This window comes from Colossoma macropomum, unplaced genomic scaffold (genome assembly GCF_904425465.1).
Source record: "Colossoma macropomum unplaced genomic scaffold, Colossoma_macropomum, whole genome shotgun sequence".
NCBI lineage: Eukaryota > Metazoa > Chordata > Actinopteri > Characiformes > Serrasalmidae > Colossoma > Colossoma macropomum.
This window is the reverse complement of record NW_023494807.1, coordinates 20261802-20283353: the sequence shown is the minus strand read 5'-3', so window position 1 is coordinate 20283353 and position 21552 is coordinate 20261802. Positions and strand designations below refer to the sequence as shown.

At 38.7% G+C, this 21552-nt stretch overlaps 3 protein-coding genes and 1 non-coding gene across 5 annotated transcripts in view; 3 read left to right on the top strand and 1 right to left on the bottom strand.

The window, feature by feature from the left end:
• The first annotated feature begins 1772 nt into the window (after positions 1 to 1772).
• On the top strand, positions 1773 to 12162 carry cers4b (ceramide synthase 4b). The gene is made up of 11 exons (XM_036556764.1): positions 1773 to 2209; positions 2869 to 3033; positions 5862 to 5979; positions 7419 to 7537; positions 8283 to 8340; positions 8982 to 9032; positions 10061 to 10153; positions 10495 to 10623; positions 10779 to 10885; positions 11237 to 11393; positions 11475 to 12162. The coding sequence occupies exons 2-11, from the start codon at positions 2870 to 2872 to the stop codon at positions 11679 to 11681; spliced, it is 1203 nt and encodes a 400-aa protein (XP_036412657.1). The 5' UTR covers positions 1773 to 2209; position 2869; the 3' UTR covers positions 11682 to 12162.
• A 1997-nt stretch (positions 12163 to 14159) lies between these two features.
• On the top strand, positions 14160 to 14233 carry trnan-guu. The gene has a single exon. It is a non-coding gene; the product is annotated as a tRNA-Asn (tRNA).
• A 535-nt stretch (positions 14234 to 14768) lies between these two features.
• On the top strand, positions 14769 to 17115 carry uba52 (ubiquitin A-52 residue ribosomal protein fusion product 1). 2 transcript variants are annotated; one of them, XM_036556081.1, is made up of 5 exons: positions 14769 to 14858; positions 15544 to 15650; positions 15731 to 15817; positions 16063 to 16165; positions 16931 to 17115. In XM_036556081.1, the coding sequence occupies exons 2-5, from the start codon at positions 15548 to 15550 to the stop codon at positions 17022 to 17024; spliced, it is 387 nt and encodes a 128-aa protein (XP_036411974.1). In that variant the 5' UTR covers positions 14769 to 14858; positions 15544 to 15547; the 3' UTR covers positions 17025 to 17115. The 2 variants fall into 2 exon arrangements, with proteins under 2 accessions (XP_036411974.1, XP_036411975.1); XM_036556082.1 differs by having other exon boundaries at positions 14815 to 14862.
• The window catches only part of LOC118796926 (homer protein homolog 3), a 59306-nt gene continuing 54677 nt past the window's right edge, over positions 16924 to 21552 (bottom strand). The window contains 3 exon segments of the mRNA XM_036556080.1: positions 16924 to 19551; positions 19553 to 19588; positions 20210 to 20290. Of these exon segments, the coding sequence (XP_036411973.1) occupies positions 19402 to 19551; positions 19553 to 19588; positions 20210 to 20290 (267 nt within the window). The 3' untranslated portion in view covers positions 16924 to 19401.

Here is a 21552-nt window from a genome sequence, read left to right as displayed (position 1 = left end):
CACTGGAGCTACAAGGTGAATGTAGCTAACAAGTAATGAAAGCTTATCGACCCACAATTAGCATCATGCAATCTGCATGCCTATATCATCACGCACCTGTTTCAAACCAACCTGAGTATTCATGTAATCTCAAATAGACTCACTTGTGTGATTTCTGACAATAATGGACAAAGGTATAGATAAAATTCACGATTCAAGATAGCCAATTCTAGTTTTAGGTAGCCTGCATCAAGTACATTTATAGATTATAGGAAGTCACAGTGGCAGAAAACTAGGGGTGGGAACCATAACTGATTAGATGCATTGTGAGTCTCTCTTAAAAGATTCTGAATCAATTCACAAAACTTGATCAGATTGTATGTTGGCTCTGTATTTCCTCTGTAAAATAAACTCACATGCTCTTTACTCACTAATGCATATATGTTTGCAGTTACAATTTGTTTTTCGTGAAATAAAATAGCCAAAACCACAATAAACAAGACCCTATGGAAGAACATGGCTTTGTTTAGCATCCACCTTGGCAACTTGCTCTCAGGCTAACAGGCTAATAGTTTGGATTTTTACAAAACTATGTTTTCAATTTTAGAATGTTATAAACAATATGTCACTTTTGGCCTACGCAATCTACTATTGTGTCACAGCTGTGCAACATGATCCATACTGAACACACCCAGGCACACCAAGGCTAGTCTATGTATGCTGTTCTAGCATCAGGAATGCACAGAGGAATGGGACCTATGTAATGAGAGGAGAGAAAGTATGATTGTATCTCACTGCATTACGAGCTTTCACTCTTATCCCTCATTCATCTAATAGCAAAGGACAAAACATGATCAGATGAAGTGTTCACACATGCATAAAACATGAGATACCACTCACATTGACGACAACTAGTTGCACACAAAAATGGGGACCAGATGCCTGGCATGGCTCTTTGTGGGGAAAACAGTCAGAGATGACTTCATTAGAAAAATTGTTTTGGAAGTAACAGTTTCAGTGAGTGATAGATGTGGTGTAGAAGTCTCTTATAGGTAGAAGTGACTGAGCATAGTTTGGTGGAGTTCAACTTCTTAGTGTATTGGATCATGAAGTGGCAATTGAATCGATTATTAACAGATCCAGTAAAGTATGCACTCCTTTATTTAGCCAAAATACAATTTTCAAATATAAAAAGGTTGTTGTATTGTTTCTATTATCTACACCACTACTCCAATTATATTTGTGCAATCACTGTGTTTGAAAAAAGTCTAAATCATGAGAAAATAATCGCGTCGAATCATTGATTGATTCACTGAATCAATCGTATTCGAATCGAATCGCTGCCAGAGATGTATGTCGTCCTGATGCTTTGACCCTCGCACTTTCTGCACCACAGCAACAGACGCTCAATAAAAGCTCGTCTGCATGTTTCTGTGGGGGTGGTCCAGCTCCTGGGAGATGGCTGGGGGTCAAGGTGTAGGGGGTGTTAATGTTTTAACCATGGCAGCATGAAAACTCACCAGACCACACGCCCTGCAATCAGGCCACTTCAGTATAAAAAACGCGCAGGAACAGCAGTGCGTGCTCTTCCCCATCACCCGCATACATCTTTTCGGTAATAACGCCAAGCTTTTGTGTACCTGCTTTATCTGATACCCCTCTCTAAACCTCCGAAACACATCCTTGTCTAGCTGCTGTGCGCATTTACACATCATGGCACACCCACTGAGGTTATGAGCAGGACATCAACCAGCCAGCTTTAAAACCCAAATGAGAGAGGCAGATGCAGTGGAAGCAGGAAACATCCTTTATGGAGGACATACACATATTTTTTCAAATTTTTATATCACAGCTGAATGCAGCTCGACATTAGATGGATTAAGATATAGGCATCGACATTTTTCATATGGATCCGTTTATTTTTGCTTTCCCGCGCAAATGACGCAGACGGCGACAGTTTTAACGTGAAATATGTCCAACTGACTGAAACTGATATTTAAACTGACCGCTGAACGGTTCATTAACGTGGTGTGGACTCCACCTTAGTTTTCCTTAATACGACTGTATGGAAATCTCTGGGGAGAGCAGGTGTGTGAAGGGGAAAAGACCAGCCTACTGAACACAGCCGGACAGTTCGTAGCTCTCTCTCTCTCTCACACACACACCGACCCGACCCTCGTCAGAAAACTGAGCGAACATCAAGAAGCGACCGTTACAACCACAACAGCAGGTAAATACTGGATGCTAACATTTCTGCGTCGAAAAAATAACGAAAACCAAATTAAATGGGACAGAGAGGGAGAATATGGGTGGCCTTGTCGTAGCTTCATTTTTGTAAAAGGCAGACAGGAGACATTGGTGTCGTGTAAGGCTGAAGAAAAGCGAGAAGAAGAGGGTCTGTAAATACTAATTACGCTAGCTTAGTGAGATAGTGGTAGAACCCCCATACACGGGATACGTCATATATTAACAGCATGCTCGTGGTGCGTCGGTCAAATCCTCTGAAGGAAATGTTCCTGTAGGCTAGTAAACCAGGCTAACCTTCCCATAGCATGTCGTATCAGATCAAATTCGAGGGATATTCGTTCTCTCATGATGCTGGTTGCTTATTTCTGTTGGAAATGTAAGCTTATTTTGACAGTCATATGCGTGTAAATGGGAGGTAAATCCGACGGTTTTTCTCCCGACAGAACAAACATGGCATACTGGTCTTAATAATGTAACAGTATATAATGTGGATTTAACATTGTATTGGTGTGGAAATTAACAGATTTCTAGCTATTTCAACGCATTTTTCTTTCCAGTGTCCTCTTGTTGTAGTCCTTCTTTCTGCCCCAGGACGTGCTTTAGTGGATAGGTTTGCTTACACCCTTCTTTCCCCTGCTGCAGTATGGAGCTCTTTAATGAGTGGCTGTGGAGGCAGGAGTACTGGCTTCCTCCAGGCATCACCTGGAGGGACATGGCCCAGATGGAGGACTCTCCTCTCCCCAGGGATTTGCTCATCTCCCTGCCTCTGGCTTTGGGCTTTATCGCCCTGCGCTGCGCCTTTGAGAGGTAACAGCACTTTTAACATGGCTTGAAGGGATTCTAGGGTCATTTGATACCGAGGAGATTTAGTTCAGCTAAAGCTGTGTTTAAAGGATTTATTCAGCGAAAAAAATCACATCTACACAATTTCCCCCTTACCCCAAATGTCATTGGTCAGCCAAGACATGCTTGCTATGAGGCTGGTATAGTGAGCAAATCAGCTCTTACACCCTACCAGTTATCACTGTACAAACTATTGTCCACTGTTATCTGTTAAAATGGACAAAAGTATTTTGTATAGCTAAAACAGGAGTGCCAACTATCTTTCAGCCACTTTTTTTGTGTCCTTTTGTCCATTTTTATAGACATGAATATGTCATACAGTGTCAGAGAGATTTAGCAGTTTGCACAATGCTAATTTGTGGTCATAAGCGTTCATTACTTGTTCACAGCCTTAGCTTTGTAGCTCCGGTGCAAAACTGAAGAGGCGTATTTTGAACATAATAGTTCTTGACAGCATGACTACACTGTAAAGAACTGGTGTAAATTTACAGCGGAAACACTGCAGTAGTCTACTGTATTCCATAAATACGGCAGATTGCTGTAAAATTGTGCATTCTGGAAAATAAAGTCAAGTTTCTTGTGAAAAGAAGTTAAAGTGCTGGATTTTATAGTATGTAGCTGTAATTTGCAAAGCATATTGGGACAGGGATTGTAGCTTGCAATCTTGAGCAGGCTGTCTCTGAATATTGTAGTGACAGGGTGGAGCTACCCAGGATTCCTTGCAGCTTGTTAGTTTTTGTAAATTATAGTTTTTTTTTGTTACAAAATATTATTCCTACCATAAATATTTGGTCCTGTCCTATCCAGATTTGCATTTCACATGTTTTGGTATTCCATCCATGATATTGTTTGTGTGTCAGTTTACTAGTTCACACTATAATGCTGTAATTAAAAAATACTTGGTTGTTGTCATCCTTGTAATATCCAAATTCTTCTTAGTTTTTTATTTAATTAGGTATTCAAACAAGTTATTTATGTTTGCTATAAAAACATAACCTAACGCGGCTGTCTTTTGATTACTATACCAGATTTGGCAGTTAGCATTCTCCTCCAAGCGTGTTGAGCTGTCCATTGATGTTGTGTTAGCAGAAGTTTGAAAGATGTTCTGGCGCATCACGTCTCAGAGGTAGCTTATGCTAGCTTTTACCCTTTCAGCTTGGTAGCATTCTGTGATAGGGGGAGACCTAACTAGTGGGTAGAATTGGAGGTTAGAAAGTAAAAGTCTAAAAAAGAGACAAAATATACTTGGATGGCTGTCAGTATGCTTTAGGGAAATGCCCAAGTATAGCCTATTTGTGGGAAACACTGGGTTGGCCTTGTATGCCTGTATCTTTACACGTTGTACTACATAATGTAGGGATACTGCGGATCCTTAAACTGCTGTGGGTTCACATTAGAACACGTAAGCTGTACATACAGATATATATGTATAGAAATACAAATTTGTGGAAAAAAACTACTCAGTAACTACACAGCATTGTAGTTTTATGATTACATTTAGGGTAAGGGGAAAACAGTACATTTGATTTTGTGCCAAACTATTTTGTTAAGGCACTGATGGGTAGGTGAGAAAATCATCAGGGTGTTTAGAAGATTAAAGGCTCCCCATGGTGTAAAACCCCAAGCGTGCACAAGGGGTGTGTGTATGTGTGTGTGTGTCAGCTTTCAATTAGTGTTTTAAATCAACGCTACTTCAAAAGTTTAACTTCTTAAACTGCAAGGGCCATATAGTGGGCTCATTTTTCAGGTTTACTCACATATTATTTTCTCAGCAGTGTATTAGAGTCGTTACTGAATTATATGTTTAAAGATTGGTAACTGAATAATAAGCCTGTAGTTCAGTCAATTAATTTATATAGTATTCTCTTATGCATATTAACCACTGTGTTATATTTAGAAGGTGTATTTTATTAGGATGACTGTTGACATTTGTAAATGACTGTACATTTGAGTGTAGTGTTTCTAATTTTTATACATATGATATTTTGTTACCATAATAAATCAGTCTCTTTGTTTGGCTTTGGCCGCTAGCCATATGCTGCAGTGTAACAGCAGCCGTTCTCTTTGTGGAGAGCAGCTGCGGGTCTGCAGGTTGTGTGATTCTGGCAGAGCTCTGGGGAGTATAGGGGAGGAGAGTGTGAGGGAAGAGGGAAGGGACACTGAATCAACAAACAGCAGCAGGCAGGCGTACAGTAAGTGTGTGTGTACATGTGTGTGTGTGTGTGTGTATGTCTGTGTACGTGTGTAGGATGTGAGTATGTTGCTGTGGCAGCTGATCGCTATAGTAACCTGAGAGGACAGAGGTGTCAGCTGATGAATTTGCCCCTCTCACCCATGTTTGATCTCATCTCATCTTCCAGGGTCTAATGAATGGCTCACACACACACACACACACACACACACACACACACACACATACTGGCACACATTTGCAGTCAAAACGTACAAAACGTTACGCATTCAAAAACTCAATCTAGGGATGCATGATAGATATTTTATTTGCAGATAAATTGAAAAATTGAATGATTATTAATGACCTAATAATCAATTTTGGTTTCATAGCCACAGCATATCATTGTCAGCCCAGAAATTCCATATCTGTGAATCCTTGAATATAACCTCATAACATATGATGGAGGTGAAAACCCCCGTATCTCCAAATACACTTTTGCACACTTTATTACTACCAAGAGTAATGATCTGTTTATTATTAATCAATTAGGTGCCCATAAAAACAAATAGCTCATATGCCATGTGTGATTTGTGATGTTTTCTCTTCTCTTGTTATTTAGGACTGTGGCTGTTCCTCTGAGCAAACTGTTAGGAGTGAAAGACAGAGTGCGCTTATCAGTCTCACCTGCTCCAAGCCTGGAGGCCTTTTACACCAAACACAGCAGACATCCAGCACAGGTGAGGGAAAACACAAGATGCATGCAAACACAAAAGGCATATTGTTCATCAACAAAGTGTGTAAAGTCCTGGGTGCTTCTCATGATTTTACATAACTTCTTCCTGGAAAATATCCATGTCACTTTACAAACAGTTATAGGAGATTTGTTTTGGTTAGTCAACCACTTCACAGTGAGCTGTATCCACTTAGTTACAGTTTGTTGTGGAGCCGAAGGCTTAAAAAAGCTTAAAACAGTCCTAGTGACTCATAAGGAGTTGGGCCACCCAAGGCCTTGTTCCTATAGTGCTAATGTGGGTATTGTTACCAAAGTGGGTGGGATGGGGTTGAGAAGACAATCATGTAGTTCATCTTTGCTGGTAAACTGGTGGTTATCAAGGTCATGTATGCATAACTACACTATTGGCACCAGAGCTAAACAATATGTTGTTTGTTAGTTGTTATCATGATATTGGCCTTTGCAACTGATTTCACAGAAGGCTGCAATATGCAAATGAGCCCTCTAACCAGTCAGAGTGTTTTTCTGTGTGCTGTGAGCATTCTGACCAATCACGGTTCCAGATGAGTGTGTCTGTGGTTGTTTTGATGAATCAGCGTATGTATGTAATCCAATAAGAGTAAATTACTTTGGTCAGTCTTTAACCATGTCACGTTACTGATTCACCAGTACATTTTTAATATATTGCATTACAGTACTGCTGTATGGCATTGTGTCAGCACCAGTTTAAAAAGACTTTATGTGCTTTAGAGGAATGCTTACTGCTCTGCATCACTGCTGCTGGTTGGAGCTTACAATATGTATGCATTCCCAAATATATCACTCAGTTGTAGATAAATGTATACAAAATACATGTAAAATAACACAAACGTTTCCCTCTTTTACTTGGGCATTTCCCTGACTTCTTTTTTCAGTTCTACTGCAGTAGCTCCTCTGAACTGTCAGTCTTAATTGTGCTTTAGAAGCATGTTTAGCCTGTGTTTTTTTCAGTACTTCTGGAGTAGCTACACTCATGCAAATTAAACTGAGGCTACCACTGAGGCTACACATATTTCACACAGATCTGCACTTCATTGGTCTAAAAAGTTATTTTGTCATGGTATATAATGTGCAGATCACAGGATCTGCACAAGCACTGTGTGAGCTTAATGCTTCCTCTCATCTGATTGTTCATGTGTCTGAGGATTTTGAGCTCTAGATATTTCCCCTTTCACTGTGTACTTGTTTCTCTGTTTTTGACAGAACACACAAGCAAAAATGCTTTTAACCTAACAGTCTGGTACCCTGATGGTGGTTTTGATAACACTCTACCAGCAAGCTGTAAAGCTCACCAAGCCAATGTTAAAACTTGTAAAACCTGTAAATTTTTCTGTTATTACAGCAAAGAGTTACCCCACATGAACTGAACGAGCTTTCAGTTTTTGCTTTATCTGTGTTATTCAGAGTGAGGTCAGCAGTCTGGTGAAACAGAGTGGCCTAACCCAAAAACAAGTGGAGGTCTGGTTCCGTCATCGTAGAAACCAGGACAGGCCCAGCAACACCAAGAAGTTCTGTGAGGCAAGGTGAGTTTACTGTGAATAACACAGGTCATTCACTCTCAATAGCACATACCTACTAGCATAAATGAACAAGTCCATTAAAGCAGCAGTTAAATGAAACATCACTGAAAATAGACAAAAGATCAGTTAAAATGCAAGCTTCAAAATGGCCAATACTACTGCTCTTACCAACGTGATGTAGTTTTGTCTGTTTTAATCGATAAAGGCATGCCATACAGGGTCAGAAACCACAGAAGCAAGCTTGTTTGAGACTACTATTACTCAAATTACTATTTGATGCAGTTTGGTGATTTAGGCATGCTGTTTGCACGATGCTAATTGTTGGAGTATTTTACATGCTAGCTACATTAGTCTCATAGCTCAAAGCCAAAAACAAAGTACCAAACTTTGGATACCAAACATATCTTGATTGAACGACTCTATTTGGGATAAGGGAAACATTTTGTGAATTCAATTTTTCTATTGCTTCAACATAAAGAACTCCTACATTGACAGATGTTTTCTCAATCAAATGGTTTTACCATCATACCCTCACTTAACATTCTCTAACAGTGATTAGCATGACTGCATCCTTAAGATCAGTTCACATCTTTCTGATAACAATCATTAAAGAACTTGGGTTCTCTCAGTGGTGCTGTAGATGGTACATGATACCTGGTGATATGCACTGTGTGTTCAAATGACTGTGTTCTGCCAAGGTCATTGTCACAATATGTAACTCTAACATGGCATCATTTTTGTTTTGTAGCTGGAGGTTTGTCTTCTACCTAATATCGTTCACTGCTGGACTTTCATGTCTTATGAATGTAAGTCATTCCTTGTAGTATTTTTTTGTAGTATTTTTTAATATTTTAGTATTTCAATAGAAACATGTGTGTGATTGTGTGCTAGTTCTAGAGTTACAGCCTGCCTAAATCATCATACAATTGTATCAGACTGTGTTGAGCTGTTAAGTAATCTCAAATGGACTTGCTTATGTGGTTTCTCACAAACCGTCACAACGCGGTTTGAAGTGAGTGTGTCATGATTTACCCGTGCAGTTAACTAACTAGTGGCTATAACCTTACATTACTTTCAGAGACTAAATATGATGACTGATAACCTGCATTGGTTGTGAGGGGGGAATTGTGTTCATCTGATCATGGTTTAGGTCTTCTTGACTGAAAAAACTAGCAAAGAAAAAAAACTAAACAATTCATGTCAGTAATAGCTTGATGGTGCACGTGTGACAAGTCTTTAGTTGTGCTTGTCTCTGAATAAGATCAAGTGTTAATTTGTACATTTTCCTTTGAAGACACACCCATATGGGGTTTCACATCAGTGACTGTCCTTTGTTTTCAGACACTTAAAGGAATAGAGAATTTTGATACTGCTGCCATTGTGATCTCCCCCTCTCCTGTTCATTTCCTTATACATTTGTGATGACATACATTCTGTTTTCCCACAGACATCTTGGTTTTGGGACCAAAGGGAGTGCTGGAGAGGATATCCGTTACAGGTTTGCTTACCTGTCGCCCACACTCAGCCACACACAACTAAGAGGTTCACACATAAAGAAGGAGAAGGGCTCTGGCTTCGGAGGGAGAGGCAAAAAGCATTTGTTCTGTGCATTTGCATGTGTAGGCTCTGAAGCTGTTGGTCAGGAAAAAGCCAGCACAAAACGAAGTGTGTATTTATGTAAATCACAAATTTCCTTTATTCAGTACGAAAGGCTTATTTACTGTTCAGAATTCAGCGAACACCTATGCACCTTATTTACACAGCAGCCATTTTGCTTATTACGTCGCACAGGGTGGGAACAAGATCATTGGACAGCAGCGATGGGGAAAGTGCCACTTTTTTTTGAAGGACCAACAGCATATTAATGTAGATGTTGTGTCCCTACATGACTTGTTTAACTCAAGTAACTAAATAATTCCACAGCTATTACCGCTGGATTTTAGTCTCAGAACAGACAGGAATGCATCAGAATATCCGTGTTAAAATCACATACAGTTTTTTCCTAGGAATTATGCCACTGGACCCCACTACAGGGAACTTGGCACTTGAGTTTTCATGTCTGTGAATAGGATTGTTTAGCTAAAACTTTATCAACAGATTTAGCATTGCAAATTAGTCTCACTAGGCCCAGTCAAACACTTTTGGTGGAAATCATGATAAGGCGTGATTTTGCAGTGCAGACAGTGATATGCATTATATGGCTAATGGGAAGAGGGGTTGTTTTTGTTAATACGCATGTTTCAGGTAGTACATTATACAAATTGATAAGATCTCACACACCCACATGAAAGGCAGGACAGACGCATGTGCACACATACACACCCAAGGCATATGAAAAATGGTAGAATGCTTTTGCTTTTGGTCATCAGCACACTCTTTCAGGCAATAATGTATTTACCTTATCCAGTTTACCCAAAATGCTCAATGTATTCAGCCTGAATGTTATCATGATAAAGCTAGTGGTACAGTTGCTCCTGTGTAAAGATATCTTACCTTATAATTCTCCTTTTGCTTCTCCTTTTGTAGCCATTTGAGAAAGTGCACTATTGGTATTACATGATAGAGTTGGGCTTCTACTGGTCCTTGCTCCTCTGCGTCTCTGTGGACGTCAAAAGAAAAGTAAGTAAGTCCTCTGCATTTAGCACAATAGCTTGCCTGTAATGAGTATTGGTCAGCAGTGCTTTCAGTGTATTGCATAAAGAATCAGTGCTCTGGTTGCCATCCTTTGTTTTTTTTAGTTAAATACCTAAAGTCTCAAATCAATATTTTAAAAACATTTATTAATCAATATAAGTTAAGTCAGGGTTTTAAAATATCTTGTAAAAGTACATGATATAATAAGGTATTAAATTAATTTGTAAGCGGTTGCATTGTTTTTAATACACCTGAAACATAATTTCAGTCGACATGTCACCCTTCCCTCAGTACTGAGGCCTAATCAAAGCTGTGTTGTATTCTAGGATTTCAAAGAGCAGATTGTTCACCACATTGCTACTATTTTCCTGCTTGGGTTCTCGTACTGTGCGAACTACATCCGCATTGGCACTTTGGTGATGCTTGTCCATGACTCCTCAGACTTCCTGCTGGAGGTAGGAATTTTCACTGGCTCATGAGCTCCAAATTTACTTTGGACTCCTAACAGACTTATTTTGGATACTAGGATTTGGATACTTTATTTTTCTTTGTTGAGTCAAACAGAGTTTGGTTTAGTTGAAATGAACTATTTTTTTATCTCTCTCAACAGTCTGCAAAGATGTTCAACTATGCAAGCTGGAAAAAGACTTGTGACTCACTGTTTGTGGTTTTTGCTGTGGTATTCCTGGTGACGCGTCTGGTTGTGTTCCCCAGCAAGTAAGACTTCTGTCATACTAGCTTGTGCTAGAAACCAACTAATCAATTAATATTTAACCCAAGCCTGTATGTGGGCCCACACTTCAATGTTACTACATTACATACAATTTTTAAACTTTTTTACATATTTTGTTTTATTAAAAGCCCATCTATAGACAAACATTGCATATTAGGGTATTGCTGATAAATGTTTTGATGTATGGCATCAGACTATTTGTTGGTGGTAATTTTTCTGTGTGTAGTTGCTTTTTTTGTTGTAAAGCTGTTTGCATTTTTAGGGCAACAAATAACTTGCTCTCAGTTTTTTGGGATTTCAGTGGTTTCTTATGTTTTAATTCTTCCTTTCCTTAGGATAATCTATACCACTCTGATCTTGTCAATGGAGGTGTTTCAGCCCTTCATGGGTTACTACTTTTTCAACGCTCTGCTGCTAGTACTGCAAGCCCTGCACATCTTCTGGGCCTGGCTCATAATGCGCATGATTTACAAGTTCCTCTTCCTGGGAAAGGTTTGTTTATGTTTATGTTTATGTTTATGCTTATGTTTATGCTACTTTGAACTCCCTGATCTTTTACCTCTTCACTTGCAGCTGGAGAAGGACGAACGCAGTGATGATGAAAGTGAGGCAGAAGAGGAGGCTGAAGATGAAGGAGAGGAGGGAGAGGACCAGACATCCTGGAAGAAGAGAAAAGTTGTCCTAGATTCCAAACTGGCTATGATGTCTTCTAGTTGTGTTCTAAACAACTTGGCCAGTCAGAGAGCTAATGTATGCAGTAGAATGCCCAAAAGCAGATAGCACCTGTTAATGTAAAATAGATGTTAAGTGCAACTTAGGTTTCACTGAAACACTGTCAAGCGCTTTTTCAGATCATTTAGTAAAAGACAGATCATTTATTAAAAGAGGTTACTGTTACTACTAGAGCCATTTTTACTTCCTAAGTAAGGCACAGTGTTTTGGGTAAACTTAGTTGCAGTATGTCCGTATCCTGCGTTTTGTGGTTGCACAACGGTTTGTAGCCGTGCAACATGACTACGGATTATAAAAACCTGTTTGTAAAATGCAGGATTAAGAAGCACTGTTCTAACAGAACAATCAATAATACACACAGACTGGTTTCTTTACCATTTTACACATTCTCCCAGACAGAGAAGAACACAGCTCAAGAGCCTTCATTGAAAATTCCTTTTCTTTGTATGTATAAATGACCTTTCTGCTACGCTTGTGGCTATCTGTGTATTTTATTTGTAAAGTATTACAAAATATATGAACTAAACAATCCCAGTCTCACTCATTTCTAAAACACTGCACCCTCTGGGTCTCCTCACTGGAACAAAACCAAAGCAACGTTGATAACTGCGCACTGCACTTATCATTTAGTGATTGATGAGGTGGTTATAGGCTCTAGTAAAACATAGTTAATTGATTCTAATCATTTAACTCCACACAATAAATAATCACTCACATTCGTTACATATCAAGCCCTGCATTGCTTTACAGGTTGCTAAGAAAAATTTAGGAGGCCATTTCAGGCACCTAAATGTTGGATTTTTACACGGTTTTGTCACACAAGCCATGGAAAATGTCAGCCCTGTTACTATCACTCAGTTATTTAAGTGTGATTCCAGTGTATTTTCAAACAACTTTTCATACTCTTACAAATCAACTGCTACTTATTCAAACATAATACATTAAAATCGGTAGCTATTTAATTCTGTGCACTTTTAGACTACTAATGTTATCACAGCTGTGTTGAGCATGTTGAACCTTCATTTTAAAACTTGTTCTTGAAATAATTTGCTTACTGATTCAGAATGTGTAACTCAGGGAGGCCCAATATAACTCAAAAAGTGCTGATATGGCTGCAGGTTTTTGTTCTAACCAACTTTGAGCACATCTGATTCCATTGTTTAATCTTTTGGTCTCAGTCTTCAAACAATTAATCAGGTGTGCTCCTGCTTGGTTGGCAGGAAAACCTGCAGCCACAGTGGCTCTTTGCAGAGGAGATTTGGCACACTTTGATAATTCATCTTCCTTTCAACTGATGATAAAATCTTTTTTTTCCAAGATTTTCTTCACTTTTCTTGTCTTAATAATACAGGATACACAAGGTAGTAAAGTTGATGACAGTAGCAGAGTTGTTGATGCAGAAGCCATTAGTTTGCTATTAATTACCCCAAATTTGCAAGTATATCACTATTTACATGTTTATTTATTTTTTATTTATTTATTGCAAATGTATTAATGTGTGCATCACATTCTCTTTAACAGATGCTAGACTTGCATTTTATTTCCATCCCAATTGGACATTACAATTACAAGGCCGAATTAGTTATCATTTTCTGGACTGTTATCTATTAAAACTTATTTGCCTTGTGATCTCCAGAAAATTATATATGGCCTCTCTGGACTTCAGTAGAACTCACTTCTCTCTGAATGCACATCTCTGTGATGTTCCAGGCAGGTGCCACTATTTCTGACCGCTGTTACTCACCGTACTTGGTCTCCTAACAAGTGTCAATGTTAAATACTTCCAGAATCAGGTAACAGTGAATGCTTTGGAACAGTCTCTCAATCATTTACCTGATCTGGCAGGTAAAATTTAATCTCTTCTGTCTCGACACTTGGAGAGTTTTGCAGGAGGAGTAAGAAAAAGTCACTCTCCAAAGCGATGATTTTGATGATTTCACAGGCTGATAATAAAGGCATCTTTACTTTATAATCAGAATATCATCAACTATTGTTTTTCTGAAATTATATGATCATATGTGATGCTAACATCTGGATTTGCAAAAAATACAACGCATTAGAAAGTTGCTCATCCTGTATTAATTTTATAATGAATATGATAAAATACAGTATGAAAGAACTGTGACAAGTATGGTAACAAAGTAACTAGGGTCTCTATTATTTGAAGATTTTATTACTTTTATTTCAGTTAAAGTTGGGATAAACAATCCTGCTAACACTGACAAATCATATGATTATCATGTAAGGAATTATCTTATAAAAAGTATATAAAGTATATAAAATAATTTTAAATATAAAAATGTATTTTATCAAAAGAAAATGTTTAATTTAACAAGCAAAACTGATTTTAGATTGCTTTGAAACAGTTCTCAGTGATGCTATGAGATAATACCAAAATGGGTTGCAGGGACTGGAATGAATTTCACAGAGTAAAATAACAATGCCAATGTTTTGACGCCCCCTCGTGGCCACTTATATAGCCAGACATTGACATGAAAACACATACATTTCGTGTTTGGCCTCCATGTCTCTGTGGCGCAATCGGTTAGCGCGTTCGGCTGTTAACCGAAAGGTTGGTGGTTCGAGCCCACCCAGGGACGACAACTTTTTTGGCCCTTGGTGACAACAATTTCGTCTCTCCAGCATACATTATTAAAAACAGAAATACATAACCTGCACATTTCAACAGCAAACGCAGCACGAAAAATAGATAGGATTCTAACAATTCGCCTGCAATGACATTATTCGGACAGTAGATGTAGATGTCGCACGAAAAACATCAACAGCGTGATCAATATCAGATTATTTGATTTAAAAACACTCAACTTGAAGGCATGATATTGGTGAATTTTTTTTATTATTATTTTTAGCTACCACAATTAACCTTACAATCACTTTGGTCAGTTTTACCTCCGTACCCCATAACATATCTTTTTAGTATTCAAGCATAGTTTGAATACTATTTAGCTTATGCTTCGTGAACAGTTTAACATAAGAACACAAGAAAATGTTCACACAGCCGCCAGATCCACCAAATATAACTGTCAATAAATAAAAAATGAATAGGAAATGTAACGTTGGGTATCTGAGTTCACAGAGTCTGTCTGGCTGTATTTACTCTCCAGTGCAGCAGATGGCAGCAAACACGTCTTCAGCAGCCGAAAAGCGAACAGTGAAGCGGAAAGCAGCCGTCGGTCTTTTTCCGCCGAGGCCAGCAGCGACGGGGTGGGTGAGACTTTTCAGTCCATAAAGTAGCAGAAAATACTCTTATTACAGTTTACATTTGACGGTTATTCAGCACAGGATGTGATAATAAATATTTTACGGGTCGTTCTAGTTAATTACTGTGACACTGTGTGGGGTATTATAGGCACTTTGGAGCGATACGGAGCTTAAGTTCACTGACCGCTCCGCTCATCGTGTAAAGACGCCATGTGTTAGCAGCGTGCTAGCGAAAAAAAACCACAACTGCATTTATATATGTAATTTGGCCCGCTTAAAACCTCTGTCACCCCATATAAGCAGTTCTCTTCAATCTCTGAAGAACATTAACAGCTGTTAGATGCTATTTCATGACATACATCACAACGTGTCGCTTCTGGCAGCTAGCTAGTGTGAGTTCGCTTAAAACTGCTTTACCACGCTTTTAAACTTAACGTTACTTTTACAAAGCTGGAGTTCGCATCTTATTCGCCCGCTTCTTGTTCGAATTTGTCCGTTCCACCTTAAATAGTGCAGCAGTTACATTGTTACTGCACCATTTAAGGTGGAACGGGAAAATTCGAATAGGAAGTCAACTTTAGCCTCGTTTTACTTTTTTCTGTACGCTTAATCACAGCTGCGTGTTAGGCTTGTGTAACTTAGTCTGTTTAAGTAAATTCCTTACTCCCGTTTTAACTTTGCTGTGCAGCAAAATGCAGATCTTCGTGAAAACGTTGACCGGGAAAACCATCACCCTCGAGGTGGAGCCCAGCGACACCATCGAGAATGTGAAAGCCAAGATTCAGGACAAGGAAGGTAAGGTATCAGTTTCAGATAACCTTTTTATACACTTACCTAGAAGGCTTTGAGTTGACATAGAACTTTTGTTTCCACAGGCATCCCCCCTGACCAACAGCGTCTGATTTTTGCTGGGAAACAGTTGGAGGATGGCCGCACACTGTCAGATTATAACATTCAGAAAGGTGAGTGTTTTTTCTTGTAGGTCATTTTGTCTGTTAACAGATAAAACTTTGGTGGAAATCTTTCACTGACGGACTGTTAGCAGACTGTGTGGTATGTGAGTAGCCACAGAATTGGACAGTTTAAAAAGTTTGACTATAGCCGATGCTGTTAGGAAGAACCTTTTCATCCGTTACTACGTCACGATGAGCTTGTGAGAGGCATTATTGCGTCACTGAAAGCCAACTGTTTATTTTTCTATTTGTAGAGTCCACTCTTCACCTGGTGCTGCGTCTGAGAGGAGGTATCATTGAGCCTTCCCTCAGGCAGCTGGCTCAGAAATACAACTGTGAGAAGATGATCTGCCGCAAGTAAGCATCTTCTGGTTTTGTGTCACAAATACTCCAATCATGTATGCCCCAGTGCCATTTTAAGGTGGACTAGCACCAAGTGATTAGAGCTGAAGGGGAATTCCTCAGATTTTTCAGAATTTGGCCAAATTCAGTCATTGTGATGTAAACAGAGTGAGAGTCATTCAGAGTGGTTTAATATGAATTGGACTGTGGTAGAGAAGGGATTTCTTTACAATAGTAGTGATAGGAACCAGGGGTTCACAACACAACTACAACACAAATATAGCCATTTACTGTGCAAAACCACCAGTAAACCTACACTTGTCTTCTGAGTTTTTATTAAGTATTTTTGATGGAAAAATAGTGAAAAATCTGTGCTGTGCCTTACAGTGCCCTGCTTGTGTTAAACGGATTAACAAGATGTTTTAGGCCAAAACTTTTATCTCAAAACCATTGTAGAACAATGTCTTAGGCATCAGTCAGCATGTTCACAGATGTTTTGTGTAATGACTTTCTGTGAGGGAGCTTTTAGAAGCATTAAACTCCTCAGTCGTTTGGTTCCTATCGCCACCCCTTTAAACTGCACCCAAAATCAGTCCCAGTTGATTATATAATGGATGATCTAGGAGTTAATGAGTGAATTATTCTGAACACAGTGATAGACTAGATAAGATGCAAGGCATTTTATCTATTCCATATCCATAACCTGACTACTATTCAAAGTTAATCTGTAGTCTTTTGTTTCTTGTTTGCACACCAGCAGTTGATGGATACCATCTTCAGGTGTTACGCACGTCTTCACCCTCGTGCCGTCAACTGCCGTAAGAAGAAGTGCGGACACACCAATAACCTACGCCCCAAGAAGAAGCTGAAGTAAACTGTAACGCTAATATGCACTTCAATAACTTGGTTATTCAAGGGGGTTGTTTATTACAAATAAAAGATTAAAAGAATTTTCAATTCTGAAATGTCTAATTTCCTTTATTTGCTGATCTGTTTTTACTTTATAGGTAGAAGGAAGATAAATTCACACCAGTCACAAATTAAAGTTAGCATAAAGTTTTTATTTATTTTTTTAATTAATGGAAACTGTGCACAGGTTCAGCATAGAAACTAGTATCTTAACTGAGAGGTGTTAACTGATATTATTCAAGGCCAGAGCAGAATGACTGCCTTAGAATAACTGCATAAAAATGTAAAACTGTAAATAATATGCCAGCATTTTACATTCCTCTATATGTTGAATACTGTTTGTAGTGCACAGTTTAAAGTAAGGTTTGCAAGAGAGCAACAAAAATTCACTTGGCTATGAACCACAGGCTACAATATGAAAAATAAGTGCGACATTGTGGAAATGTGCACTTGCACCTTCTACACCTGTACCAAAATAAGGCCTTTAACTTACAAATAGGACGTTGATCAACACGAAGCTGCAGAAAGTCCTGATATGTTGCTGAGAATTGGTAGCTGTATCCCTTAGAGAGGATAATTAAACCCCCTACAGATACTGAAGTGGCACATGATTGTTAACTGCAGGTTAGCTTAATTTATTACTTTGAAACCTGCATTTGCAATGTTTATATCCTCTTAAGATCTTGTATGTGTTGGCTGCAGGCCCTCTAACACTGGTACAGAACATTTTACTCCACATTTTAAAGCCATTTCACCATCACATACAGTTCACGTTTACAAATACATGAAGCACGGCTCTGAATAGGTTTTCTGAAGCTACGACCGATACGCAACCATGCAACCTTGGTCATACAAGGCCTATGGCATCATAACTCAACAATGCATAGAAGCCCTACTGTCTAGCTGCCTAAGCAAGTCACTGGAATACTAGACCCATCCAAGCCAAAGCTTGCATTCCTGAATGGCGAAATGATTCTTAACTTATACTTAACTATTACTTCTTTAGTTATAGCTTAACCTACAAGAACCTGTCAGAATGATAAATGAATTGCGTATTTTATATCTAATAGGTTTCTATAAATGCAACTAGAAAGTTCTGCATCATTGTGAACCCAATAATGTAAGAAATTCTGAATTATGTAATAAAATGAGTTTTGCATGAGTTTTTGTCAAAAACAATGCAATAACTTTCTTAATATTGTAATACTATAACAATATTTTTACTGATAATGTAATACTGTTTTGCATTGCTGGGAATTAATTACATGTTCAGGTTGATCATGTGTAATAGCTTATTGAATTATCAGTCATTTATTATATTTTAATATACATTTTTCCCAAAATGATAACACTTTTGTATGGTAATACTATTTACACTATTCATACACTCTTCATTTCCCAATATTATGTTAGGCAAGTTATGTTTTTGACCAAGATCAAGTGCTAATTGTATTATTATTGACATTACTGGGACATCATAACATTATTGGGTTCCACATCCCACCAATGTGTGATCACTGCTATTTTAAATACAGCCCATTCCATCAAATAAGCAATCAAATCAAGCAGTGCTGCCCTCAGTAGAGCAGTGACCGTTCTGCTAGTCTTTGGTATACACGTGTCTCCAGCTCTAGCACTGCTTATCTTCTGAGCGAAGAAGCTGCATCCATGTGGTACATTCACTCATTAATCTTAAAATTAATCTCTTGAATTTATGAGTACATATAAACTTGAATCTCATGAAGTATTCAAAGAGATTCAATATGCTTAGCTTGTGCTCAACCATAGACAGTTGTGTTATTCCATGTTAGTTGTTTGTTAGTCTGTGCCATTTATTTAAGAAAGGCTTCTAAAAGAGTACCATGATACTGATTAATTCTACCATCCTTACTGTGTAATTGTTCATTGTTTACATCATATTAAGTCAAAGATGTAATTTAATATGTAAATTTCTAGTCTGGCTCTGTAATTCCACTACGGTCATGCTCCACACACTGTATCAAAAATAGTACTTTCCCCCCAGTCACTATTAACTTAATACTGACTTAAACTGAGATTGACTTATTGCTAATCTGTTAACGGAAATTGCCACTTACTGCAGAAAAATCGAGAGAAAACGGCAAAGAAAACTGAAAAAAAGTGTAAGTAGTAACTAGCACACCCTAGCCTCTTCCATTCTCTACTTGAAAAGCATAGCTACACTACGTGCTGCAATGTGGCGCCTCCTGATTGACTGCCCCTCTATGTTCCGGAGCCAGGCTATTGAGCTGAGGCTGAGGGCTGGACCGTCATTGTCTTCTCCAACTCAGCTCCTGCAGGTCAGTCAGAAGGTCACTCTCACTCTATTTCTCCAGCAGTTTGACCAGGCTCTGTCGGAGGTCATTGAGGTCGAAGATTTTGACGTCGAGGATCTGGATAACCCTCTGGACCTCGTTCTCCACGCGGTCCCGATCCTCTAGCGTGGAGGCCAGGCTTTGCTCGGCGTTTTGCATCCCTCCGCTCCAGGTCCACGTTACGCATCTCCAGCTCCTGGACAGAATCACAATATTATTCACTCAACTGCAGTTCTTTCTATCTCCTGCAACCCGTTTTTACCAAGACAGAAACAAGGGGTGGCCAGGGTTAACAAGTGCCACCCTAGTTTAAAGAAAGGCCGCCCTTCCGGCCACCTCAGACACAGAGCGCTGGGTGCTGGGACACTCACCGAATTTCCAATGCCAAGTAATATCAAGACTAGTATCCACATACCGATACCGGTACTTTTAAAAGCCTTCATGTGCACATAAAAATGGCTAATCAGTGGTCACCATGTGCCCTTTTTTGTCTTTTCTTGATTTTTCTTGTACTACAGATGGACTACAGTCTGTAATCATGCATATGCAGTGATATCTGTACTATAGTACAGTAAAGAGACAAAAGTAACAAACTAAACATAAGTCCAAAGCAAATTTGAAAAGAACAGTAAAATAACAAAATCACAAAAATGTAATAATCTTAATTATCTTATAATTAGCACCTTCAGTCAGCTAATTACACTCCATTAATTCCAGTGTTGTAGCTCTTGTGCTTTTTCTTGAGTCATGTGTCTAAGTGATGAGCCAAATGGGTTGTTATGGCAGTGTTGTACTGCTGCTGAGACTTCTTAGTCACCTGTAGTCTGTGAATGGCTTCTTCTCTCTCCTGCTCCATTTCATGGAAGTTGGACTTCTTTGCTTGAAGAATGCGGATTTCCTGAAACAGAAACAGAGAACTAGAACTGGCTCTAACCATCAATAAATGGAGGAAAACTGTATGTGGAGTAGAGCTACAATGATTTGTAAATAGAACGTAAATTATGGGAAGATATTCAAGCTCCGTTTGCAATAACATAAATGAAACAATCAGAGTTCTCTACATGCTCTATAATGTTCATATGATAGATATTTACATTGTGTCAGACTACGATACACAACCGTTAGTGCAGGGGTCAATAAGGCTTCTACTGTTTGGTTGGCCTAAGAAAGAAGTAATCGCTGGTCAGCTAAATGGAACTTGGCAGCACACAATGCAAAGTGAGAGGAAACAGCAGAAGACATAATGGTGTAATTAGCTGATTAATCAAGTAATAATCAACAGATTAACTGGTTATAGAAATAACAGTTATTTGCAACCGGGGCATACATTTTATTTCAACTTTGGAAGCAGACACACTGTTCACACTGCACTACTCATGACAAGTGTTTTATAATTTATTAAGTAATTATAATTTATTCAAATTATTAGCATTAATGATTTGTTACATTAGGAATGTGCTGTGAAATGGGTTATTCAATAAGCAAAACTTAAGGGGAATTTTTCAAAATGTTTGCCACATTTCTTTACTGCAGTGTAAACTTTTTCCCATTATGGGAGTTCATGGATAAAAGACAGATGCAAGTATCAGGATGACAATAACAGTTGATCTATCTAGAACCTACATAAGTGATGTATTAAACAACTTAAATACATATAGTATGAATATAGCATGAAAAGTATGCTGTGAAGCATAATCTAATGTGTTGTGGCATTGGCACAGTGAGGGTGAAGCCATGTAAAGTGGCTCTCGGAACGCGCTACACTCCCAGGTAAGAAGGACGCTCATTGTTGCTGTTGTTGCTGTTATTAGTGTAGTTGTGTTGCTTACAGTAAATTGTGTCCGAGGAGGGTGGGCTTTGTAGTGTTACTAGTGGTTAGAACTGTCTACCCTTGTATATTAAGGTCTTAAGACACTGACATGGTTGGTCCGGTAAGCAGTACCAACCAGGCACTGGACAAGGGAGCTCAAAACCGGACTCTGGTTAATAAACAGACCCTTGACAACCCTAGTTAGACATACGCAGATGTCATTCAGACAGAGACGTGCCCTTTTAGATGTAGAAGCTTTTTTCCAGGTTTAATGAAGTAAATAAATGTACCAAGCCTATTAAACTAGCTTCTTAGCTATTGCTAAGAAACAAGGCTACAGCATTAGTCTT

Bases quoted from the DNA above. Each gene is read 5' to 3' on its own strand.
- cers4b (XM_036556764.1), top strand. From the start codon at position 2,870: ATGGAGCTCTTTAATGAGTGGCTGTGGAGGCAGGAGTACTGGCTTCCT. The intron at 7,538-8,282 runs GTGAGTTTACTG...TTTGTTTTGTAG, and splicing joins AAGAAGTTCTGTGAGGCAAG to CTGGAGGTTTGTCTTCTACC. The intron at 10,154-10,494 runs GTAAGTAAGTCC...GTTGTATTCTAG, and splicing joins CTGTGGACGTCAAAAGAAAA to GATTTCAAAGAGCAGATTGT.
- uba52 (XM_036556081.1), top strand. From the start codon at position 15,548: ATGCAGATCTTCGTGAAAACGTTGACCGGGAAAACCATCACCCTCGAG. The intron at 15,818-16,062 runs GTGAGTGTTTTT...TTCTATTTGTAG, and splicing joins AGATTATAACATTCAGAAAG to AGTCCACTCTTCACCTGGTG. The intron at 16,166-16,930 runs GTAAGCATCTTC...TACCATCTTCAG, and splicing joins GAGAAGATGATCTGCCGCAA to GTGTTACGCACGTCTTCACC.